This window comes from Struthio camelus, chromosome 1 (genome assembly GCF_040807025.1).
Source record: "Struthio camelus isolate bStrCam1 chromosome 1, bStrCam1.hap1, whole genome shotgun sequence".
Classification (NCBI taxonomy): domain Eukaryota; kingdom Metazoa; phylum Chordata; class Aves; order Struthioniformes; family Struthionidae; genus Struthio; species Struthio camelus.
In genome coordinates, this window is record NC_090942.1 from 70,488,162 (window position 1) to 70,514,747 (window position 26,586).

Sequence of the window (26,586 nt, forward strand, 5' to 3'; positions counted from 1 at the left end):
GTATGGAGACAAAAGCAACCGGGACACCTCGGTCTTCCAGCCGCTCCTGGAGATAATAAGAGTTAGTCACGATCTGTTAGCGACACGTAGTTATTATGACTTCTATTCGGGACTCCCCCTAAGCGTGCGTTCACGTTTACTGTCGTGTTTGCTTACAGCGCGACTCTGATGCTTTCCCGCCGCGGTTGAGCCACAGGCCCAAGTACCGCTATGCTCAGCTATTGGTAACCTGCCGCACATCCGCACCCGCCGGTTCCCTACCGGCCGTCGCCTGTGTGAACATCATGAAGTGTGCAGATACCGTATTTTAAATCTGATTTAAATCTGATTAACTAGACACAAGGAGGATCCCTTTTTTGGACCCTATTAAGTCCTTGGTCTCCGTTACATCTGATAGCAGCGTGTTTTCACAAATGAATCGTACTCTCGGCACCTAGCAGCCGTTGTCAGCTACTTCAGTTTGTACACACACACTTCTGGCATGATGCTGTCACCCTTCGGGGTTGCTTAAAACATGTAAAATAACAGAAGGGTGCGAGAGAGAGCATTTTGGGAATTTGTGTTCTTTCTGTTTCAAAATGCAAATGTTACAGCGCAGGCAATGAAATCCAATTCTGGGGAAAATAAAGTTGATAAAAAGACAATTTTCCTGTTTGTCTCCTGCTTGACCAGGCAATTAAACTGTGGAATTTTCTGCCCCATGGCATTTTTTAAGGCAAAGGATTTTTTGCACCTTTTCTTCAGCATCTAGCGCAAGCCCTTATTGGAGGGAGGACCCCTCGGGCATCGCCCTTCTGGCCGTTCCTCTAATCTTGCCTCCCCTTCAGGAATGCAAAGGAGGCCGGCTCAGGAGTAAAGTGGGCATATTCAATGCTTGACATTTTAAGCAGAAATAGAGGAACTGCTGCTTGCGTTGGATCAGATTAACTCTTCCTCTGTTTGAGCGCGGTGCTTTTGTCGGGGTCAGCTTCACAGGCAGGGACACAAAACCCTCCAGTGGGCAGGAGCAGGACAACATGCCTCCCAAAGAAACACTTCCCCAGACCCCATCGGTGGAGGGGCAATTCAGCTTTGACAAGCAGGGCTTACATCACTTGAAATTTTCATTGCTTCAATTATAGGTTCTTACATTGTTGTTAAAAATGTTTGAGACCTGCTGAACTCCTTTCTGAATCCTGCTAAGGCCCTTGGTCTCCATCACACGTGACTGAAGCAAACTCCACAGGTAAAATGTGAATGGTGTGAAAATATACCGCCTTTCATTCTTCCACTACTGTTTTCAATGTCTTTGAGTATCTCTCGGTTTCATACAATGAAACAGGGAGGTGAGGAGCGTCCAAATAAATCTTTCAAGCCTGCTTGTTCTTTTACGTAGTTTTCCCAATCTTTCAAGCCTGCTTGTTCTTTTACGTAGTTTTCCCATTTACAAATGGGAAAAAAAAAAGGCTTTGACTGAACCATGACTGGGGAGGAAAATGCCTTTGTTTTTACCATGTAGTACTGCTTGCCATTTGTATTCAGAATTACAATTATTCCATCTAGTGATAAAAGTAAGTTCTTGATGCCTTTCCCCTTCCTGCACCTCAGCATTGCCTGTTCTCCCTGCAAAAGCAACGCCAGTGTATGAAATTGCTTTAAAGAGTTAGCTGGCAAAATCTGGCACACTGATAAAGACATGTGAAGAGGAAAGTCCCCACTGAAGCCTCATGCCTCCAGTTTAGTTTGCAGGGTTGCAAAACACAAAAAAATTCCATGTTTAGTAAATAGAGGAAATGTGGTCCAGAGCAACTGGGACAGATGTGGAACCCCACGATGCCAGTGCTACAGACTCGCTTTTCAGGCTAGAACAATACTTTACAATGAAAAATTCATTACCCAGATCTGTGAAAACCAAATGAAGCTCAGCCTTTCCTAACCTTGACATTTTCCAGACTGCTAGCCAAATCCACGGGTAGGACAAACACACACACATCCACCCCCACGCTTCAAAGGCATAGCTGGTACAAGAGAGAATGGCTTTCAGATGTGACTTATCTCCTCTGAATGAGCTGTGACACCACCAAGTCCCAGCGTCCAAAGAGCTGCGCATCTATACTCCTAATTACTAAAACTGGAGGGAGAGGCTTTAGTGCCCTGACTGCGCGCTGTTCTAGTATAGCCCGCAAAGACGCAAAACAGAAAAAGAGTGGGTGAAAGCAAAGTGCAGCAATTAGTAAGTTTATTCGACAGAACCCAGTTTGCATATGCTATTGCCAATTGTCACTCCGCTTGGCCATCGTGAGCTATTTTTTGCGGCCAGGGGCTGCTTACTGATGTGAGGCTATCTGAACATAGCCCTGTTTGCTTGTGTATTTTGTCCCCGTCCTCCCCCAGCTCTGTATATAATGTGACAGTTTCTGCCAAACGACGTTAGTGCATTAGCCACTTTTCAAATGATCGCTTCCCCACTGGGTCGGGTCTCTTCAGAGGGAGAGGACGGAGGCTGTGAGCCTATCGGCTCCAAAGAGATTTTCCCCTCTCCCGTTAGCGGTATTCCCTGAGCCCTGCTGATGAAAGACACAGATGTGTCTGCAGAGGAGCAGCTCTCAGTGCATGCCTCATTCCCCAGAGCCCTCTTCAGCCAGTTTGATGTCTAAGTGGAAGGGAAGAAAATAAGCTGACAGTGGGGTTACCACCCAGATGATTTTCTGAATTGATTAGCTGCTTTTTCAGAGGCCTCCCATCCATACAAACAGCAACCTCGTTGGATCTCACAAGCGGAGTAATGACCTCGGCTAGGAGTGCTCTAGAGAAAGCCCAGCTGTAATGATGTGCTGCTTCCCTAGGAAAGAAACAAAGGAAAAGCCAGGGGAAAACAACATGAGGGGAACTAAATAACAGCTAGAAAGAGGCAAGGGAAATGCAGCCTGCAGTAGCGCGAAGCAAAACAAGCACATCTCAGCAATAGCTGCTTTTGACTCTAATTTGTATTTAAAGGGCTGGGCAGGCAAGAAAGAGCTCAGACCACAACTTTCAGAGGTTGAGGCTGTGAGCGCAGGACAGGCCCAAGAGGATTTAATGGCCTTCTCGGGGTGCGTAACGGTAGAGGTGATGTTGTAATAAAACCCAGGTCCCATTAAGCTGTCACACGTTTTCCAGTCCACAGTGGCAGGCAGGACTGGCGAGGCCAGCCTATACCCCCTATGCCAACCTCCCCCAAGCGCCTTCAAGACTGCAAGGTTTTCAGCTCAAGCGGGCGCCACTTGGGGACACAGCTTGGTGTCCGTCACCCCTCCAGGTGGCAGGCGGTGGCCGTGGGCCTAGGGGGCTGCACAGGGGCAGCCCCTGCTGCGGCCGGGGCGCCCCAATGGTGCAGGCAGCGGGGCTGTTGTCTCCTCCACTGGGGACCAAATATGTTCCCTTGAAGGGGAGCAAATAGCCCAGCCTTCCCAGTCTTTGCTCCTGCCTTCTGAAACCCCAGAATAATACAGATTACAAGAGGGAGGGAGGGAGGGGTGCTAGAGAGCCCCATCTCATTGCTCTTTCCCATCTGTGCCATGCTACTCCTGCCAGAGATTTTTATTTGACCAAAAAAAAAAAAAAAGCTGGAAATAAAACCCATACACCATATTCCCTCTGCAAATGCCCTGTGCCTCAAAGTGCAGTCTGCTGCTCTCAGAGCCTCCAATTAGCCAAGCAAGGCGAGTGCTCATTAGCCCCACCTGGGTCACTCTGCAACTGGGAGGGAGAAGCATTAACCCCCACATGGCTCCCAAATAAATAGGTGAGCGGTGCATTCCCCAGCCAAGCAACCCTGGTCCTGCTAGCAGAGGGCCCTGTCCTTGGGTTAGGCAGTGCCAGGAGGTCTGCTGGTGTGGGGCATCCAGATGCTGGTAGTTTGTGGAGCCTGATATCTGTCTCTGCTATTAGCTCCAAATTGGGAGGGGGAGAGATGGGTTACAGCACAGCTTTGCAATTTTAGCTGCTCCTGTGCTATAAGTGCTTTGCTGGTAGAGTCTCCTGGAGTATATCTGTATGGGGATGTGGAGGCTCCAGCCTGGTGGATGTAGCTGCTGTGACAGACTTTGGCTTGGTCCTGATCTGGGATTTCATAGCTGCAGGTTCAGAGCTCAGCAAAGCCAGCTGCCAGCTTAAAAAAAAAAAAATCTCAGGTATGTTTTGGCTAATATTACAGCACAAGGAGTAAGTGAGGACCAAAACTATCTTCTATGCTATCACACAAGTGCTTTTTTTCCCCTCTATGCCACTGCTCCTCTCAGATCAGGCATTATTTCACCTATGGTAGCACATCCAGGCCCCAGTCCAGAGCCTGGTGTTCTGGGTACTACGTACACTGGTGGGGAGAATCAGTCGCTGCCTCAGACAGCTTTTAGCCTTTAAGTAAAGGCATTTATATACTAGCTTCACCTAAAATGGGTGGGCAGGCAGGGTAACTAGGAAAGTGGAAGCAAGCAGGTGATTCCTTATCTGGTAAAATTCATCACTATTTTTAGGAAACTGGTGCTGAACCACAGAAGGCACCTATCTGAGAAAGGACCAGAGCAGTCTGTAGACAAGCGATGGTGAAGAACACTGACTGGCAGTACTTAAAATATGATACTTGCTGTCCCTCTCTCCCCAGTTATAAAGACACAGCATGGGCCACAGGGCACAGCAGCAGAACAGGAGAAGGATGCAGAACACTTAGAGTATTTCATGACTGACCAAATCTTGGGGCTGAAGAAAAGGTCTGTCCTTCTTGGTATCCCCCACCCCACAGGTGAGAGGGAAGATGGGCAGAGGTTTGCCAGTGTTAGGGCCTGTTTACCTGGCATGAAAGACAGCCATTTCCAAGATTGGGGATTTTACTGGCTGAACCAGAAACATCCCATCCTGCCCCTCATTCATCCTTCACAAGCAGGGGCAGAGCGGTTAGGGAGAGCTGCTTGCAGCCCCCCAGGACAGGACACACACCTGATTTGGGATAGTGCAGCAGTGAACCATTAACTTAGCAAGCAATCAGTGACTTCAGGTGCCCTCCTCCCCCTGCCCCAGCAACCGTTCCTGGACTTTTTCCCTGAGGTGCATCTCTTGCCAAGCAAAATGTGGGGATGTCAGGAAGAGATGTAGCAACAGGAGGCTGCCAGCAATCGATCCGAGCTACCTAGCAGCCTTTTGCATGTAGCCAGCAAGTAAAACATTCCTCCTCAAACCCTGCCCTCTCTCATGGCACTTTAAATGAAGGACCAAACTGTTGACCTGATCTGCTAGATAGCTTTTCATTCAGCTGCTTTGGGGTTTCCCTGCAATTTGCTAACCTGAAATATTATATAGGCTACATGTGTATGCATACACACGCAATACCTATATTTCATGCACACACATGCCTCCTCACGTTAATAACACTGTATGAATTTCCTGCCTATCCTAACCACACAGAGTATCAAAACGTACAGTAAGTTGTGCCTGCTGTCAAAGCATGATTATTAGTGTGGAGCCTATAATACACAATTGGTTGGGCTATTACACAGGTTGGACTATTAAAACTTTTAAAAAGCCACTATTTATGCCAGTTCTTTCCCTCTTGTATTTTTTCCCATCTGGATCAAAGGAATTAGTCTGGCCAGTTTCTCTTCTACTTCAAGTCAGCTTCACTTTTCTTTCTGTTAATTTTCTCTAGTGGGGTTTTCAAAGTCTAAGTTGGGAAGACTGCAGGGGAATGTTTCACTGTCAGTTTGGTTTATGTGCAATATCGCTGTTGTAATGTCATTAGAACGTTTTGATAAATGAATTTTTGCTTCTTTTTGTTTTCAACTTGACTCCTATAATACTTTTTAAAAACCATTTACATCTATTACATCATAATATCTATTTCCATCAGAAAGAGAGGGGGGAGTTAAAGGAAAGCAAAAGTAGTAAAATTCTGCCTCTCTAACCAATGCAACTCCCCAGGAAAATGCTGACCCTGAGTGGGGCTCCTCTCTGAGACCTTGGAAAGCTGAGTGCATAAAAATGGAAGTCACTTAGGTCGTGGCCTCAATCCAGAGCTCATGGATGACCTTTTGCTTGCAGCCCCAGAACTGGTGTGAGAGCACAGGATGAACTTGAACATCGTATGCAAATGGACCAGGGAGGAGATGAACTGGGAAGAGGACTCACTCCTGACTGACGTAATAGGCACTTAGAAATTCACATTGAAGAATGCCCAAAAGATTGTATATTGTCATCTGGACCGAAAAACTCTTTGAGTAGGTCACATAAAAATCAACTCCTCAGGTGCCTCATACAAGCAGCACTTTAGCATCATTCCAGTTTCCAACAAAGACAGTGAAGAACAACATTGCCTGCAATATGTTACTTGCTTGTGCCCTTGGGCCAGCAAAGATCGGAGCCTGCTGATGTCAAGTGGAGGAGTGCCTGTGCAAAGGCAGGCACATGAGCTGCTAGCTAAGTCGCCAAGTAATAACAGGAGGGAAGATGCATGTCACTAATAAACCAAATTCATACTCAAGTGGGCCGGTTCAATTTCTGCTGAAGTCTGTGCTGCTGCCTCTTCACTGCTGGTCCATGCCTGCTGGCTTGTAGACACACTCCCCATCCCGCTCCGCTTGCACTCCCAACACAGGCAGGCGTTTGGCGGGACGTGTCCGCGCCGTCTAAACGGGGTACAGTGAAGCACCCAGGCCCAAACAGCACCAACAGCCCAGCTCATGCCTCCTCACATCCTCCAGAGCAAAGAGCGGCGGCTTTTAACATTAAATATGGCCGGCAGGCCATAGGCAACACTTCTTTACAGATGATACTATATAAAAAGAAGGGTGGATTTAGTTTTCTCTGCTACTCTTTGCAGAGTTTCGCTCAGCAGAGCATCAGGGTGGGCATGGCCCTGTGGTGTGTGAACCGGGCACCTTCCCCACTACATCTCCCAGCAGCAGCGAGAGACCAGCTCTCTGCTGCACCTCCCTAACACTGGTGAGGGTTTTCTCCTGTCTGCTTGCTTCGCAGGGAGCACGTGTGCCCAAGCAGCGCGTTTGGCCGAGAGCAGGTGTTCGGCGCTCTAAGTCAAGGGGCCAGTCTAAAGTGATCTGCTCTGCCTGCACTTCCCAGGACAGCAGAGCTGCGTGCTGCCTTTCTCCAAATTGGGCGGCAGGAGCAGCCAGTTTTCTCCCGAGACTTCTCGTTGTCCGCTCTGACCGCTGATTAAATGTACGAAACACGTTTCGCCCAGAAGCATCTCCACAGCGTGTACTAACAAGCCGTTTCTCCTCCTCCTAGCAGTGCAGCTGCCTCTAGCGTAGACCATGCACAGCAGGGCACATTTCACCAGAGAAGGGGAAGATTAATTTCTCCTCCAACTGAAGCTGTCTGGAATTGTTTTAAGACCAGCAAAATGCAATTGCTCGGGTTATAGTGCACCCAGAGCACATGAGCCCAAACAGTGCCAGGGGATTTTTAACCACTAGGACTGGCTGGGACCTATATGCAATATTACTGCTTAAAAGATAGCATCTCTGGAAACTCCGTCCCGTTTCCCTGCCCTCCCCAAACACACACCTGCCTCCCAGCGCTATACAGGAGTTGCTTCAGCACTGACTCAGAGGGAAGATTTTTGGCCTGCCTACTCAAGCGCTTCCTGTGCTCTGCTGGGGCTCCCTCGGGGCCTACCATCTGAGCATTGACCCAGCCAATCTTACAAGGTCTCGCACGACCGCCCTAACTAAGCCTTCCCACCGTGGCATCCGCGTCCTGCTCAAGGGGGCACGCTTGACGTGCCCGATGGGGACAGGCCCGAGGTAGGGGTGACAGGAGGCAGTGGGAGGATTTGCTATTTGCCTGCCATGCCAGCTCTCGGCTTTAAGTAAGTTCCTTAACCCCCTCAGGCTCAGCTGTGACTCACTGCCGGTATTTGATCATATTTTCAGAGCAGGATTAATTACGCTTTATTGCTTGTTCACATAACGGGCTGGTATCATCTTCAAAGGCCTGTTCTTCGGAGGAGGAGGAAGGAGACATGCCCCATAATTTAGTGACCATTGCTTCTAAATTAGAAGGTTAATAGCTTGACCACTTCATATTTTAACCCCCAAGCCTTTCTCACTGACTGTAAAGCATAACACTTTTTATTTCCCTTTAACAGGTCCCCATGGGGCTTTGTCTCGCTATATAAATCAGAGCCTTGCTGCTCCTTTTTGGGGCTCAGGAGCAGACTCACCTCCATGGCTAGCAGCAGTTACCCCGTTTTATGCGCACATCCCTGGGAGCAGCCCCTGGGAAGAGGCCAGGGGAGGATGATCACTCAGACAATCAGCAGGACAGTCGGGTGCTGCGTACTTGTGCAAATCAGACTGTTTATTTAGGTGTTTACCTACAGCATTAACTTAAAGCTTTTGTTTTGATGCCATGGCCTAGCAGAGTTGGACAGATCTGCCAGCAAAAACTCCTCCACCCTTCCCCCAGCAGGAAAATGGGCTTCAGAGGGAAGGGTGAACCAGGAGGGCTGAATGTGGGAACCCAAAACATGAAAGTTATTAAGTGCAGAAGAAAGATTAGATCAACCAGCTCTTCTCCCTGCCAGTGCAGGCCTTCCTCTCTTACATGTTTTCTTGTATTTTTATCAAGTCCCAAGTTTAAAACAAGTCAGGTGCTTCCTCGGGGAGCAACCATCCCACCACAGCCAGCTAATCTGGAGCAAACCCTTCATCTTGAATTCATGCAAGAGCAGAGGTGCATGGGCAGAGCTGTCTGGGGAGCTGGGAACTGAAGCCTAGAGGTTTCTCTGGCCAAGACTTTGATATCAGGTTTCTGTTCAGGAACCTACATCATCCCTCCCATCTAATGCCCAACTTAAGGAGTGCTAGCAGCTTGTATTGACACCTTATTAGCATGGGAACCCTGGGGCTGATTTTCAAGAGCTCGATGAGAGGTAGTAAATGATAACCAGCTGGAAGAGTCAGTGGTTCACAGTGCCGGTAATGGCACAAACAGGTCTTTTCTTTCCTTTTCTAGATGGCTGGTTTTAACTGGCCTACTGACCAAGACAGGAGACCAGCTCCTGTCATTCTGTGGCCTGTATTAAATACGTTACATGGCCTCAGTCCACACCACTGGAAGCTCCTGAGTGGCATAGTTGCCATGGAGGACACCAGGGCTACATCAAACGGGCAGGGCTGCTTCCCAACAGGCAGTTACCTCATCATTAAGGAGACCACTGCATGCAAACTCAGGTTGCAATCCTTTGGGCAGCTTCAGAATACTGTTTTTCATGGCTACCGGGGCCAAAACCTTGCACAAGCGCACGCAAAACTCTACTGGTGGCACAAGCTTCCTGGATTTAGTGTTAGATGGCAGATGCACGTACAGTGCAGTATGCTGAGAGGAAAGGTGAATGTATAAAGCAGATCTAAGGAGACAGGAGCACCCCAAATCCCCATTAGTACTGCCCAGTTCACCCTGCGCACCACAGCCCACGCAAAGGAAGCAGCCCCGCTGTCTTGCAGGCTCCCTGCCCCTTTGCCATGCGGCATTCAGGCAGCATCAGACTCTGCGAAGGACAAATGCTGGCTGGAGAGGCTGAGGTGCAAGAAACATGCTGTTGGGGCCTTGGGAAAATGAACCTAGCGCCTGCAAAATGCAACCTATAAAACCATTTCCTAGCCCTCATGCGCCTGCAGCAGGGAGAGCAGCCTGAGTGCTAATTTCAGTGCTAATTGCCACCAGGCCCACAGTTAGCCAAGCGCTCCACCGCTCTCACCAGACAGCTATTTGAGAGGCTGGGGCGCGAAGGCGTGAAGGAAGTTTCTTGGGGCTAGCCGCCAGCATTTAAGGTCTGTTCTAACGTACATTAGGCACTAATGGAAATAGCCCTTGAAGTCAGGATTGCACTCGTGTACAGAGTCACGATTTTCCTTAACTGGCGGACAAAAAAAGGTCTGAATATCTTACAGTTCCCCTGTTACAAGCAGGACTGGGAAGAGTCTGGAGATGACTAACCGGATTAGTCACTAGCCCTTTCCCTTTGTGGTTGGACAGTTAAAATCTCTTCACTCCATCAATCTGTCAGCCATACCCCCCTTCCAGCTGCCTACAATGCTGGCAACCGCTTTCCTCAGAATGGCTTGACACCCAGATAGTTTTTGAAAGTCTTTCATGGATCTTGTCCCGCGTGAGACTTGCCAGGATTATTTACGTTAGGGGAAGTGATCCTAGCTGTTTTCATTGCGCTGGGACTAAATCCTAGCAGAGATGTGTCTAAACCAGCTTAAATTGTGTTTATTCTGGGTGAGTTTAATTACATGTACTGAATTAAGCAAACCAGTAGAAGTGCAGTTTAAACTCGTTCAAGAGCATCTACATTAGGGATCTGGAATTAAATCAATTTTGTTATATTCCAGGGAAACTTTTCTTCAGCTAGGCTAGATTTCATACCGATGGCCATCACTGGGAATGTCAGCTCCCTGCCTTTGGTATATACAGAGAAGTTGGATTAAGCCTCTCCCATCTTACATAGAATAATAATATTTAGCATGTAAGTAGCATTTTACAATATCAAAACAATAAATACTGCGCTACCGTGGTAATGAGAGCTGACAAGGCACGAGCATTAACTAATTAAGCCTCACAACTTCCCTGAGGTGTATAAATAGGATTATTCCCATCTTATTGATGAGGAAAATATATATGAATTGATATACTCAAAGGCACAGAGCAATTCAGTGAAGGAGGTGGGATCACAACGCAGTACTGCTACTGCTCGAATGGCTGCTCAGACCTCTGTGAGGCTCTGTGTTATCTGTAGACCCATGCATCAGTCTAATCTGGCATCCATTCTTAGCAGGATTTAAAAATACATTACTTTTAATTTCTGTTGACTGCTATGGAAGGAATGAGATTTGCACATCTCCCTAGCCAAATTCAGTGGCAACAAGCAGAGTTATCAGTGAGGTAGAAATGGATGCTGGTAAAGTTGCAAGTTTAACAGGACAAATGCAGTATTGGAAAGGACTGCTTTAACTTAAACCATCCCAGGGCTTTCCTCTCCAGTCCCCTCAACACTTGCAGTAATCAGAGCGCACGCATCCATCTCCCTTTGCTGATTACTATGGACTCAGTTGTGTACATCAGCTCTGAATGTGGCCCAAAAACCTCCATGGGAAGCACATCTTTTACACCCAGTCTAAACGGGAGCCCTCTTGTTCCGCACAGGTAGCTGCTGAGCAAAACTTCTCTGAGCTTTCTGAAATCAGCAATTTTAGATAATAAATCAAGCTTTCTCTCACATTGTGTCTTAAGGTGACAAAAGACTTGTTGGAACAAAGGAAATTTCAGCAGCACTGTCTGAGCTGCTTTGATAACTCTAATGCCTATGTAAGAAGGTGTTGAGACAGAGACCCTAACAGCTATGGGTTGCAATAGAAATGGTCTTTTAATTTCCCTAACAGAACATAGTTACTCCCTGCTGGAGTGACTGATAGGGAGCTCCCCTATGCGTGGAGCACTGCCCTGCTGCGACATGCCCTCTGCGTTTCATTCTGGGGCTGTTCTTGTTTTTCAACGTTGTGCCTCCGCAGCCTGTCGCATCTGGGCAGGACAACTTCAAGTTGCGGGGGTGAATCCCCCTGGGTCTCTCACTAGCTGCTCTGAGGCCAACTACAGGAACCAGTACAGGAGCATGCGGTACGCATATCAGTGCCATTGCTAACCGCTGGCCTGGAAACAATTAAAATATCTCTTTGTTTACGCTCTAGCACTGCTGCCTGTGGAATAGCTGAGGACGGCAGAAGTAGAGGCAACAGACCTGGAGAGACATGAAAGCATTTGGGCTTGCATGTCTCTCCGCTCTACTTCCTGCCGCAGTTTCCAAGGCAGATTGCTAGCTCCCCGACTTCTCTTTTGCTGCTGTCCAAGACAGCAGGCTTCTGACCCATCTCTCTGCCAGATGTATCTACTAGTGCTCAGCAGCAGCCGTGAGCATGGCTGACCGCAAACGAACACTTACGCGTTGGGCCACTCTCACTGCTGCTTTGGGGAGAATTTGGAAAGATCCAGATTCCCCAGTTCAAAATCCGTTGCCATAAATTATCGTTTGCCTGTTGATTGCTCTCTAAGGGACAAAACATCAAGTTACAACCTGTGGTTTTCAGCCCCAATGGGTTAAGAGCAGAAAATCTGTTGAGACCTAAGGCTCAGATCTCTTAGTTTGATATGTAGTTCAGTAAAACACACAGGAGAGGAGCTGTGATGGAGGATGCTTTGCCACAACATTGCTAGCCGAGTTCCCAGTAGGTAGATGCTTTCTGACTACCTAAGAGCGCCAATGCCAGTTAAAAATGGCATGGTGTTGCTAATTTTCCACCTAAGCCTATGGTGGGGTGCATGACTGCTGTTACGCTTCATGGAAAGGGTGGCTGCTCTTCAGCAACATGTGATATTCCTCCTACTTTCCAATAGTTTGCTAAGCTGAAAATATTTTTGTTGTCTTGTGATGTAATTACCTGGGACATTACAAAGAACATGGACCATTTTTTCAGAAACTAGGCCAGGTTTGCAGGCATGAATGCTTTCACATTAACTTGTAAATTGAGCAAATTGAATGTGTACATCCAAAACAAACACCTCACCGCACTTTTGCAACTGCACCCTCCACAGCATAACAACTCAGGTCTGTGCTTGAGAAGTTGAAGAATACGCTCTGACCAAGCAACCAGTTTGGGGCTGATGAGACGCATATCTGTGCTGGCCATGACGCAGGCTGCAGGAATCACGGACAATCTCCTGATTACTCAAAGCTAGGAAGAAATGTTTGTGTCCTAGCTAAATCTGCAGCCCTATTTACATTAGCGAAAGTTTAAGCGTAGCTTATCGATAGCGTACACCCAAGTTCAGCACCAGACTATGTGCAACTGGTTTGCTGCACCATGGAGCCAATTAAGTGATAACACCAGGTTTTTCTTGTACTCCTTCTACTTCCAACCCCTATCTCCTCTGCTTTCAAGCGGTGTCCAGTCAAACCATCTTCTCTCTCCTGCCTCCAATCAGTAGCAGTTGTCTCTGCCCACCCGTCTCTTCCCCATTCATTCTCTGACTTAACATCTGGCTCTCCTTTTCACTGACTCTGCCATCTTTACTCTTGATGAGTTAAACTTTCACACTGTTTGGCTGCTCAGACCTCACATTTTGCATCTTCCTCACCTCACCTTCTTGTTCAACCCAGGGCCATCCCACTCACCAGAACAGCCACCTGGTTGATCTTGTCTCCATTATGCATTTCTTCCTTTTTCTATATTCGGATTTTTCTCTCCCTGACTTCACTCATCTCTTAAAACAGCTCCCTGCTCTCCATACTCCTTCCTAACTAGGAAGTGAGCATGTAGACTCCTTGCCCCACTTCCCACCTCTGCCGGTATCTACCAGTTTCTCTTGTCAGCTTCCTTTGCGTCTCTCTTGCCCTACACAGTCTCTTGACTATACCAATTTCCTCCACTCCAAATCTGTTTTCTTCTCCTTCAACACTTTCTGGTCAAAGAAACAGGACTGTTCCACTCCAGTTGGCTTTCAAGTGTGTACTCTCAGCCTCCCATGCGACACTTCTGTCCCTTCTTTTAAAATCACAAGTAGAGGCTTCAGAAAATAAGAAATTATCAAAACTCAACACAATTTTCCTCTCTACTCTCCGGCTTTAGTTACAGGAAGCAAAGTTTCTCATCTGCTTTCTTACCACGTCTGTGATCTCTCCTGCTGCCTCCGTGACCCTGGCCCCACCACTACCCTACACAGAAAATCCTGCACCCTTGTTTTCACCATCTGAGCCTCAGTTTCCTCGACTTGCTGCCTGAGTCAGAAAGGCAGATCCAGGGATTAAAGCCTGACTCCTGATGCTAAGTACTGCACTTCAGCTACAGTCTCTGCTCAGTTCAGGAAGGCAATGTGTAAACCACAAAAATCTCTTAGCGCAGGAGGCCCTGAAAAGAGAAAAAGGAACTTGAAGATGGATCAAAATGGAAAGAGTCCTAGAAGGTGGAAGCAGCCTGGGGTAAAAGCAGGAGACTAAACTGAAACTGTCTTCTACTCCATAACTTGGAGAGATCAAAAAGAAGCAAGGGCAGTGAGATTTGCTGGTGCTAGACTATAGAGGAAGTCAGTACAAATAGCAGAGTAACAAAATTCAGACATGCAACACAAGTGAGCTGAAGCAATTCACACAGAGAAATATAGAAATTCTGTCTGTTTAAAAAAAAAGGGAAGGGGTTAATCTATTTTTGAATTGTTTCCCTTGATTTTATGAAAACCTGAACTTCTCTGAAGCCCGGTGCTTCTGAGAATGCACTCCCACTGAGAACTGACTCTCAGGTTTGGCCTGTCCTTCTGCAAATGCTTTTGAGTCCTTACGAGAGAAGGCTGCAGATATTTCTGTGCCTAAGTTATAGAAACCTAGTCAGTGGGGCTTTAACTTAAAGACCTAAAATGGAAATGCGAGGAAGTTGCGAGTTTTTAAAAAGAAATCCCTGTTAATGGTGCTGTCACTTCAGCTGGAGATGAACTGACCTGTACTGTCAGTGATACACTCTCTTTCAGAGGCAGACTACAGTCCCCTGACAGGAGAGCTCTCTGTCATTAACCTAATATTGCGTTTAATCTTTGCTAAATTGAGCAAATATTTCAGGTCTTTTCAGAGAAAGTGGAAAGCATTCCTCCCTTCCTTTTACTTCCAGATGAAAGATTTTGTCCTACAGGAAAGGGGACTTTCAGTCCCTATGTCACCTATGAACTTTTTTGTTTGTTTTTTGGCACTTGGAATTTGGCATTTTTCTTAAAGGAACAGCAGCACAGAAACCCAGTGTCAATGCTGAGCAGCAAAAACGTGAAGCTTTGATTTGCTCCATCAGCCCCAGAGTTCTTTCACAGTGCGGCTCTACACGGTATACGCATTCAATTGATGGCCCGTTTGAGGGGAAAGGAAGAAGGAGAACATGGGGATAGGGAGGAACGTATATGGAGGGAGGGGAACAGCCGGGGTGGATATTGAACAGAAAAATCAGTAGGTAGGTAAAGTCTAACCAATAGCCTAGATAAGTATTGATCAAGAGGACTACAGCACACCAGGAAAGAAGCCTGGTCACAACAGGCTTTGGTTTTGTTTGGTTATGAGCAGGAAACTCAAAACCAAAGGTGGCATGGAGGGGAAAAACCACACAGGATTTGAGAATGGAGATATTTATCACAGAGGAAATGCTGGATTGCATTCATCAGGCCTTTGCTCTCTGTTCAGCAGCAGAGGGAGAGCAGAGATTTCTGTGTTTGAATAATAAATCTAAGGAAGTGATTTAAGAACAGTGTAAGAATCTGGCAAAGTGAATCTACCTTAAATAATCATGGGCGGCTCTCAGCTTCCTTGCATAAAAAGATAACAATATAAGAGAAGACACAATTGGACAGAAAGAACGGGGACGATAGAGGGAGCCAAATTAATTCAAAAAATCTTAGGGGAAATTAGGATTGTAGCTTTTCTGACAAAAAAGAGAGATTAGGAGACTTTGTTAAGATTCACAAAATTCTTAATGGGATAGAAAGTGGGGATACTACAAAGCTATTTGACCTAGTGTCAAGAACAAGCTAAGATGCAGCAATAAGATAAGCCATAGCTGGACACTACAGGAATTCAGGGAGGAATGTCAAGACAGAGCAAGACATAAATGCAACATAAACTCCCCTTACATAGCAACAGGACAAAAAGATTGCTCAGTGGAAGAACCAGCATTATTTGAAAGGCAAGTAATACTGCAGTTAACTGTCCCACAGAAATCTGTGTCTGAGGGTTTGTGACCCAAAGATTTCTCACGCAGAGCTATTGGTATTTTATACTGGTCTGAACTGTGTGTTGTTAAAGTATTTCATGTTGGGCTGCAAACTCCTCTTTAGCGATTACCATATCTTAGCTGAAGCTGGTTTAATCCAGTGCAGGCAGATACAATACACAAGAGATCAGACACTTCTTTGCTCAGTACCAAGGCTCAGAGTCACTGCATCTGGAAATAGAGTCATGATTTCAGTACAACATATTGGTTTCACGTAAATAATAAGTCGTCAAAGGCAAAAGGTTTTTTTTAAAGTAGTTTTGGGGAAAACAGACACAAATACTGTACGTAGAAAGGTAAATTATAAACTGGCTTGACGGCGTGTGTTTCAGGAGACGTTCTCTGTTGTGGGTGTGGAATTTACAGCAAATGAGAAGGGGGTTGGACCCTGAGGAGTGCCTGATGCTGCTCCATGCACCACTGATGCCCATATCACTATTTATCCTCATCGCCCCTCCATTGCTAAAGCAACCTTTGCAGCCCCTACCCACAGAAGAGCAGAGCAATTGCCATACCAGATCAGACCAGTAGCCCTTCCAGTCCAGTATGCTCACTTTGACAGTTGCTGCTGTCTGATACTTCGAAGAAAGGTGCGAGAAACCCTGTAGTGGACAGTTATAGACTAACCTGGCCACGAGGGAAGTTTCTCCCTAATCCCTCACCATCAGTTAGTGGTTATGCTGTGCCTTGAAGCCTGACAGTTTATATCCCTCCTAAAATTTATTTATATCCTGTCTAATGTGACCATGAATGTTCTTAGTCTCCATATAAACGTCTAATCCTTTTCTGAATCCTGCTAATCTCCCAGCCTCAATGAAACCTTATGGTAACAAATACTGTGTGTTAATTGTACACAGTACAAGTATTTCCTTGCACCATTTTAAACTTGATTCCTTCCAATTTCATTGGGTATCCCTTGATCCTGCAATATGAAAAAGGGCAATGAACTCAGAGATTGTTTATTCTTGCTGACAGCCCAACTGCTGCATCTTTGTTTCTTCTCTAAATGAAGTGTTCCTACCCTTGGCCAAAGTTTTCATGGTAAGGCTGGTACAGCGTGGTCAGCTGTACACGTGGTCACACGTGTACAGCTGGTACAGCACAGCTCTCATACCTTCTTCTTATTCTCTATTGTCAACTTCCATTTAGAAAAGAAACAGGGAGAGGAAACTAAAAAATATCAAAAATAGATGCTTGAGACTGTTTGAAATCACATTTCTGAGAGCCATGGGCTGCTCTATGTCAGCTGGTATTAACTCAGCAGCAACAATGCCATTGCCAGCTGATGCTACCAGCCTTTCCCTCGCTTATGCCTTCAAACCAGAGACAGACCAGGATATTTGCAATGTGATTTCCCCTTCGCCTGATCCAGTCTGTCTTCAGGCTACTCCTGAAAGGGGAGGTTGTACTCTCCCTTCCGTCCCTTCTCAGGCGTTTCACTGCTTCTTTGCATCAGTGCTGGTGACCACATGGCGGGGGGATTAATCAAGTCACTTCTGCTGATCCGAGAGAAAACTAATTCTTTGTCACCATCATTAAAAAAAAAAAAAAAAGGCAGCCTTCTGTCAGATCAGTGAGCCACATCACCCAGCAGCCGGACGATTGCTAACTCTGACACAAGGGACAGGGCAGGGATATTGTCAGAAGGCGTAAAAATGATGCTCCTTTTGGGGGCAGCCTAAGCCGGATTGGGGGTAACGGAAACCATGCCCTAAGGCGTTCAGCCGAGCCTGCTGGGGGACTCCAAGTGTTGGGGCAGAGCACACCTCTGCCACGTTTCCAGCATTCATTGAGAACACATTTGGGGATATCAAACAGGCAAGATTTGAAGGCATTATCAATGCTACACTGCCTCAGGCTTCAGCCTGGGCTGTAGGTATCTCAGGTGTGCCTTCCTGCACGGACCCCAGCACGTCTGCGAGCAACAGCCTGTCAGCCTCTGCCAGACAGAAAGAGGAGAGGCTGAAGATGAGAAAGTTAACAGAGTAAAGGAAAGGAAGGGCTAGGAAAAGTAGTGCTGGTATAAAAACGTCCCCAGCCAGATGAAGGTAGAAAGGAGAGGAAGGAAGGAGAGGAAGGAGTCCTAAACTGTAGTTAAACATGTCTTTGCAAGCGTTTCACTGGAGGTAAGATCCTAAGCTGGCACAGCTGTGCACAGTAATACTTTGCAACTGGTTTGAAGCTGGACTGTAGAGGCAAACTGAGCAGCTGTAACGTAACACAGGGTCAGCATACAAAGCTGTTACCAGCGTAGTATTTCATTACATCTCTATACCTTGTTATAGTCCGTCCTGCAAGAAGGTAATACCTAATTCTTGCTGAATGCTTTTCTCTTAACAGATTTCCAAACGGGGCACTGTTACTCTCTTCACTGCAGGGCCAGGAGAAATGGAGGTACTGGGCACCCGGGTGAGACGTTAAAGCACCTCAAGAGAGAGGGGCTCCCCACTCCTTCTGCCGCAGCAACGCAGGGAGAACGAGAAGTGCCACTTGGCCTCCCTCACTTACAAATATAAAGCGAGAACAGAAAATCTGGAGGCCCGGCCAGGACATGGCAGGCTGGGGGACACTGGCCGCTGCTCAGCTGGGCCGCTGCAGGGCAGGTGCCCCCGGGCCGCCTGGGGAGCCGAGGCCTTGCCCTGGGCTGCTCGACGGCCCGCAGGGAGGCCGGGCGGGCGGCGGCGGTTGAGGTGGCGGTTGAGGCGGCCGTTGAGGCGACCGTTGAGGCGGGAGGTCGGGGAGGGCTGAGGCGGGGCGGGGAGCGGCCCCAGTGGCAGCCGTGTCGGCGGCAGTAACGGACGGGGCTCCCCTGCGGCGGGGGAAGGAAGCCAGCCGGGCCTGAGGAAGGGCTGCGAGGTGTCTCCGAGGGGCTCAGCCCCGAGAGGCGCCCCGCTCCCTCGCCTCACGCCGGCCGCGGAGCGCACGGCCGCCCCCGCCCCTCGCCTCGCCCCACGCCCCGCCCCCCCGGTAGGCGTGGCCCGGGCGGGCGCCGGGGGGGCCTGTTGTTGTGATGAGCGCCAGCTCCACCCCCTCCTCGTGCACGGCCGCGCGGCTCCCCCCTTCCCACCTCGGCCCCGCCCCTTCCCCTCGCGGCCCCGCCCCACCGGCGTCCTTCCCACCTCCCTATTGGCCCGCCCGCCTGAGGCTACCCCCCCCACCAACCCAAAGGCCACGCCCCCTCCCCCCCCCCCCCCGGCGCCCCATCTGCTGCTGCCGGCGGCGCGGCGGCCGCGGTGCATGGCGAGGGCCGCGGCGCGGGGAGGCGGAGGCGGGCGGGCCGGCGCGGCGGCGGCCGCCGCCCGCCCGCAGCAGGGGCAGCAGCAGCAGCAGCAGCGGCAGCAGCAGCAGCGCCCCCGCCGGCCCTAGCGCCCCCCGCGCCAGCGCGGAGCGGCCCCGCGCGCGGGCGGGCGGGCGGGCGGCAGCGAGGGGGCAGCGCGGGGCCGCCGGGGGGCGGCCGCGGGGCGGCGTGGCGCCGGGGGGCGGGCGGAGCGCGGCGGCGGCGGCGCGCAGCCGCCCGCGGAGTGAGGCAGCGAGCGGGCGGGCAGAGCCGGCGGCCGCGGGAGATGTGCCCGGAGGAGGACGGCGGCTGCGGCGGCGGCGGCGGCGGCGGCGCGGCCGGCTCCGAGGCGGCGGCGGCGGCGGCGCTGGACGAGCTGCGCTCCTGGTGGGAAGTCCCGGCCATCGCGCACTTCTGCTCGCTCTTCCGCACCGCCTTCCGCCTGCCCGACTTCGAGATCGAGGTGAGACCCCCCCCTCCCACCTCCGCCTCTCCCCCCCCCCTCCTCCGCCTCCTTCCCCTCCCCGGTGTCCCCTCGGCCGGCGGCGACTCCGGCGCCTCCGCCGGGCGCGCTCGCAAAACTTTCGGTGCCGCCGTCCCGGAGCAGCGGCGGCAGGCAGGACCCTCCCCCCCCCCCCCCCCCCGAAACGGGGCGCACGACCGGGGCAGCGGGCGCGGCGGCGGGGCCGCATTGTCCGTGCACACACGCAGACACAAAGCGGGGGGGGGGGGAGGTCCGCGGGTCCCCGCGCCCCCTCCAACCTCGCCTAAAATGGTGGCGACGAGAGGCGGGGCGGCGCCCCCCCTGCCCTGCTCCGGTGCCCCCCCAGCGGGCACCGCCGCGGCCGGTCGTGGCGGCCCGGTTCCCACCTGGCCGCGGCGGCCGGAGGTGCCGCCTTCCTGCAGCCCGGCCGGCGCGTCCCGCGGGCGCGGGTTAATCCGCCGGGGAGGGCTGCGCTCATTGTGCGCCGCGCAGGGAAGGGGGGGACCGGAGGGGAGGGGGGACGGGGCTCTGTGCAGGGCAGACGGGAAATTTCAGCCCAGCTGCGGTGCCTCGAACACCTTATCTGTCCGCCCGCGGAGAGACGACTCGCTGGTTTTGTGCTTTTTCCAAAATTTCCTTGTGCAACTTTCCCGTGCTGCCTTTTTTTTTTTTTTTCCCCCCTCCCTTCCCTTGCGTGTGGCTAATGTTCTGTAAATATTTTGCGCTCTGGCTACAAATGTTGCAAACAAAGTGTGTCGGGGTAGGAAATCTTTTGTGCTTGCGGTGAAAAGCTATTCTTGCCAGCACATTGGCAATAAACCGGGTGAATAACATGGTGGCGTGCGTTTTTTAAAGACAGTAATTGCCCCGGGAACGCGAATTGCATCGATGCTGGAAAGTTCAATAGGATGTGCGAAGCCCTAAAGAGCACAACGCCTTGAGCAGGATGCGAATTTCTGAAGCGGGGGAATCCCTTATGCAGTGCGAAATCTTGAAAGGGGGTAAGGTCTCTCAATGATGCAACTTCTTGCGAAAGGGAACTCCCCTCCCCCTCCTATTGAGGCAAAACCATTAAAGGGGGAGGCTCTCCGGCCGCCAGCGCAAAGTCTTGGAGGAACCTGAATTTACAATGATAAAAGGGCCAAGGCGCTAGCCTTTCACCTTTGGAGGCAATTAGCATCTGGCTTGCTTCACAAATGAAGTAAATGTGGGCTCCCCTTTGGTTCCTAGAGCACGCTTAGGGTGGGGGAGTTAACATCACTGGGAACAAATTAACTGCTTTTGGGGGTCGCAGGGGGAGAGGAGATGCGTGCGCACGGGCTGGGGCTGAGAGCGATATGAAGCACGACTAGCCCACCGAAAACGTCGCCAGCAACGTCTGCGCGTGGGGATGGCCTGCTGCGTTTTGCGGAGACTGGTTTTAAAGGGTGACGCCTTGTACGAGTGCCAGTGGACATCACAGTTAAAATCTGCGTGCTGCAAGGGGACAGATGCAGCTGTGATAGCTTTGCGTCTTCGGGCGTGCAGAGTGCATCTCCTTCCCTTTCCCTGTGTGATATCAGCAGTCTAGTGCAGGCTGCTTTAAAATTTGCTCTTCCTTGAAGTTCACCGTCTTGTTACCTCTTCCCTGGTGTAGTTGTTCCCCTCTCATCAATGGTTTCAGGGATATCTGGGAATGGTGTGTTGCACAAAGAGCGTACACTGTTTATGGAACAAAACCATAAAGGGACTTAGTAAGTAATACTTTTTTTTTTTAAGGGTGTTGCTTTATGTGATTCTTGATTTGTATGTTAGTCAGCTGCATAAAGAAGGCTTCTCCCTTGGTTTCTCACTTAGGAAAGCCTGTGTCCCTTCTGGCCATCTCACAGGATAGTCTGGTGCATCCGAGAGAGGCTTTGAGTTTCAGGGGCTTCTGCACGGAACAGAGATGGCCGTCTTTCTAGGCGTTTAAGGAACGCCAGCCCCCAAGGCAATATTTGGGGGGGGGGGGGGGAATAGCTAGCCACCAAAAATGAAACTATGCGATCATCTACAGATGAAATTTTCTTACTCTGGCTTTGGTTATCGCAGGAGGTACACTTGTGGCTGAGGGCAAGTGGTTTGAGAAGTTACAGTCCCCTCGGTCAAAAGTTACTGTCCCTCATCTGGGATGCGGTAATTGAGGGGGTGACTGCCCCAGTCCATCGGAACCTGTTTTCCGATGTATTCAAATAGAAATGGAAAGCTCACGCGGGTCACTTCAGAGTGTTTCAGCTGAAATGCTCTGATGTTCAAAGTGCTTTGTAGCAAATGTTTGTCCACCTGCGCACCCCATGTCCCTCCAGGCCGGCCTTGCTTGGGATGCAGTCGGATGCTCCTGGAGGATATTCCCCTGATGGGGAGGGCCCAGGTTGGTTCTCAAGTAAGAACCTGGTTGGTGCCTTTTTATGCTAATATAAGTGTATCTCCAGTGAAGAGTTTGCTTAACTCTTACAACATTGTTACGATGGTGAAAGTCTTAAGCTAACCCTATAGTTGTGCATGTAACAAATACCCCTTGCTTTTTCAGTTGCTCAGACCTTACTGCACTGCGGGATTGGAGTTTCACTGCTGTGGTCACTGCAGTTCCCAAACTGGACAAAATCTCATCTTTTAATACGCTTTTTCTTTTTTTTAAAAAAAATAGAACTATTATTTCTTGTTTTGTTTTTTATTCCCCTCACCAATTTGTTTTCTTCTGGTAGCTCTGCCCGTATTTAGTCAGAAGGTGCTATAGTGATAGGCCATCTGGACCTGTCCTGCCCTGACTGAGCAGATCTGCTGGTAATACTTGAAAAGTGTGAGGGGGTTTAGTACAGTGAGGCAACTGGAGTTCTCCCTTTTTTGTTGTGTTTTTTTCTTTTTCCTCCTACTTTTTAAATGTAAACCTCTTGCCCTGTACTTACTGGCCCAAAAGAAAGCGAGCCTTCCAGATGTAGGCTGCCATCAGCAGCTGGATGTGTCAGAAACCTGGGAAGCAGATGTTTTGTTTTCTTTCTCGCGGACCGCGGCGTTGCGAGAGGCTGGGGCAGGGGTGTCCGGAGCGGGAATAAAGGAGCGCATCCATCAGGCCGGGCCCCGGGCATTGTTCGGGGAGGGGGTGGGCGCAGCCAGCCCCCGCGCCGGCTCCAGCAGATGCAGGCGCCTGACGGGGCGCGGGGCTCCGCTTTTCAAATCTCCGCAGCATCACACAGCGATGGGCTCAGGAGGGGTTCGGCGACCACCAGGTCAAAAGTTCAGTGGGCCACGAGCGAGTGCATGCGTGTGCGCCGGGACGCGTTCGGGTTCACGCCAGGTTTTGCATGGATCCCTAAGGATGACAGAGGGGACTTCTGCGTTCTCAGGGATTTTTTTTTTTTTTTCCCCTTTATAATGGCTGCCTTGTCAGCCATCTGCTGTACAAAACTTCCATGCCACTTCAAAAGTGGGCTTTTAGTTGTGTTGGTTTGGTTGTGGTTTCTTTCCCAGTGGCTCATAAAATCTACGCTGTTTGTCCTTATCTGCTGTAATAGTATTTCAGGGTAAGAAGGCTTGTCCATGGGGGAGATATCAACCTTTTTTGTAGGCTTGCCTTGGTGCCTTGGTGGATTTAAAAAAAAAAAAAAAAAAAAGGATGCTTTCCACAGTCAAGTTAGTGCGTGAGATGATAGGAAGCGATTTGTTTCCCTCTTCAAAACCGGACTGCCATGTGTGACACCTCTTGCTACAGTGTTTCCTGGACACTTGCCCTCCACTATGGGACAGAAATATCCTCCTGGTAGCTGCTGTGATTGTTTAGGTAGAAAATATTAGGAAAACATTTAACGTTTTCAACTGTATTTCAGCACAACTCAAAAAAAAAAAAAAAAAACTGGAGAGAAGCCAGAACAGCATGGCCACCCAGCTCTTTGGCATGTGCTCCCGCGAGCGCATGGACTAAACCATTTAAGAACTTCTGCTTTGGTAGGTCCAGAGCAGCGATTTTCAAGAACCTGCTTGAAAATAGTCAAAACATTGTTGTTAACTTAGTTTATTTGGAAAAGGGGAAAAGCCACATTACATAGGGAAAACATAAATCTTTTCCTGTGGTTTTTAAAAGCGCCTTTGGGCAAATTGCCTCTGCTGTTAACTTCACTATGGCTTTAAGAAGCTTTTCCTCTCCTCTTTCCCCTTCCTCGCACTTTAGGCTCTGGCTCTACCTTTAGCTGCTCTCCTCCCACCCAAAGAGAGAGCACCGTTGCTCTTGCGCTCCTCTTTTCACTTATAGCTCTGTATCTGCCATTTCAGGTCTTGGACAGGCTCGCTCTGTCAGGAATATTTTGTGGCTGTTACAAAGCGGTGGCTGCTACTGCTCCCATGGGTCCCTTGGGTGGAGGAAGAGGGTGGGGAGAGGGAAGGGAGCTCCACCGCACCTCTCCCCTTCCCACCTCTGTGCTGCAAACATTCAGCTCTGGCTGTGTGAGGGAGAGAGCAAAGTACGGGGGTTTTCTGTGCAAGACAGAGCTGTTAAAAACTAAAAATTTGTAACGTGTTATTGTTCAGATGTGTTAGAATTTTAATACTTAGAAAAATATATCCTTTCTCTTAGTGAAGACAGGATGGCCAAACAGCCTTCTAGCTCTACCTGCCTATCGTGTTTTGTCGTGTTGGGTCTTACTGTAATTCCTCTGTGGAGTTTCTTGCTTTCTGCCCTCTGGGTGGGTGCCCTTGTGATCCGTGATACCAAAACTGCACAACTCTTCTTCTGTCACTGGTTTGTATGGAATTAAATGCATAAGCAGTATGTTACGAAAACTGAGCGCTAGATCTTCATCCCTCTATAGCTATTCTGGTCCAGGACTGCATTACTGTTTGTATTATAGTAGCATGTACAGCATCTACTGATGCCTCGTCGTGTTGGATAATAGCTGAGGTGGCCGGGCAGGTTCTGATTGTAACACTGTAGAATCTAATTAAGGCTAAGTACCACAAGTAAGTGTAATATGCAGGCTGAAAATGTAAGTGAATTCATGTACGTCAGCTCTGCTCATACAAGAGAGGTCAGAGGTAGTTAAAATGCCTTTTCTGTAGCATAGTTTAGACATTAGGATGTCCTCGCTGTTTACCCGTTGGAGTTAAACGCTAGAGTGGAAGGGAGTGGACACCAACTGCTTGGAAAAAGACTGGATAATGGACCTACTCAATAAAAACTTAGCTCTAGGTGGAAAGCGCTTGTTTTTTTTTAAAAAAAAAAAAAAAAAAAGCAAATTGTCTGAGGAACAACAGAGCAATTGGCACTGCAGAGACTTGCACTGTATGGTGAGTAGACAGGATGGGAAAAGTGATGATGGGCTTCAAACAAGCAGACTAGAAAGAGTGTCAACCCCACTGTGCAGAGATATCCATTTATGGACTGGTGTGTGAATTTGGGATATATACCACGGGCATTTCACAGTGGCTCTGGTTCCTCAGGGCAGCGCAGACTCCATCAGAGTAAAGGGTAATGCTGAGGTGTGAGTTGGACATTTGTTATTTGAATATCACGTAAGAAAAATGTGCTAAAACATAGGATTAGTGTTGTTTTTAATTGCTCTTTCTACCTGTCCTATTCCCTGTTGGGTTTTGTTGCTTCTGTTGCCTGCTTCTCATGCCTCTTCCCATCGTGTTTTGGTAGCAATTCTTACTTTGCTGGGCCTTGCTTTTGCTGCCTTACTTATTCTGTTCATAATAGAGTCATTAACACTCTAAATGTCTGTATTAGGCTTTAGAGTCCATTGAGATTAATGGAGGGGGAGGCAGAGAGATACTTCTCAGAGCTGTTGTTTCAAGTGGTCTGCAAATTGGAAAGCATTATATCAGTTTACATTTCACATGCAAGTCGCATTTTTACAAGTGTAAATCTTAAACTTTTTAACAAGTGTTTATATTTTATATAATGAGACTGTACTGTAAATGGGTAGAAGAAAAAATGGAATAGGTAGTTTAGGAGGTTGATATGCAAGTTAAACCCTTATCTTAAGCCTCTGAAAAGAAACCAGAAGTGACTGCACACAGAAAGAGGGGTGTCTGAATAACGGGTAAGGAAGGTTATTTTGACAGCAACACTTTGAATGGATCTGACTTAGGTGACAGGGAAGTCGGAGAAAATGACTGCAGCAGTCCCGGGCAGAAGAGAGAGAGGACCTCAATGAGAAATTCAGAGATTTGGGTAGGGGGTGTGAAGCTGAAACTATGCATTTTCTGTGGTGATGAGTAGTTGGAGGCAATTCCCTCTTCCAGCAGCACAGCGGACTCTGAAAAATAATGTCTGTTGTTAGCTGAAGTGTTTGTGCATCCACAAGTTTAACAGTTAAAACTGAATTGGTTTAGAAAACAATTTAAGATAGTCTACTGGAAATCCCCTGCTAGGAAAAGAAATGTTCTGTATAGTAGTTTAAATATGACTTAGCAGTTTGCTTTGTTTACAAAGACTTGACTACCCGCAAACCTGCACCAATTTAATGAAGCTGATGTAAACCGTTGCATAGTGCATCTAAATTAGGCTTCGAGTTTGTTCTTTTTGGAATTTGCACTAACTAAACCAGTTAAAAGTAACACCTTAAAAGTGTTGCAGCTTTACATGTAGACCTGCTTAGCTGTGGTCTTTTTCTCCCTGCAAATAATACTGTAGAGCTGTGCCATTCTGCCCCTGGCATCTGTTAAGTGCCTGCATGAAGGGTGAAGAATTAACTTTTGTAATGGCAATGGATGCTTTCATAGGCTTCTTTCAGGGAAAATCTCCTCAAGAAAAGGACTAGGGAGAAACGACAACAGCCAGGGAGTTGAAAGTTCCTGAATTAAAAGTTTATAGTTGAAATCTTATAGTAAATGTTTATGAAAATTATTTTCCCCCCCCTCGTTACCAAAAGAAACAGCATCTGCTGGGATTGTGAGAACAATGCAGCCCAGTGATTCCTCCTTCCTTACAGTAGAGAATCCTGTTAAACACACAACACTGTGCCTTAGAGTGTATCCTTTCA

The 26,586-nt window shown here is 48.7% G+C and overlaps 1 protein-coding gene across 1 annotated transcript in view; it reads left to right on the plus strand.

The window, feature by feature from the left end:
- Positions 1-19,393: 19,393 nt before the first annotated feature.
- CECR2 (CECR2 histone acetyl-lysine reader) overlaps positions 19,394-26,586 on the plus strand; it is a 106,861-nt gene continuing 99,668 nt past the window's right edge. Inside the window, exon 1 of the mRNA XM_068947608.1 lies at positions 19,394-19,570. Within this exon, the coding sequence (XP_068803709.1) occupies positions 19,394-19,570 (177 nt within the window). The remainder of the gene's footprint in view (positions 19,571-26,586) is intronic.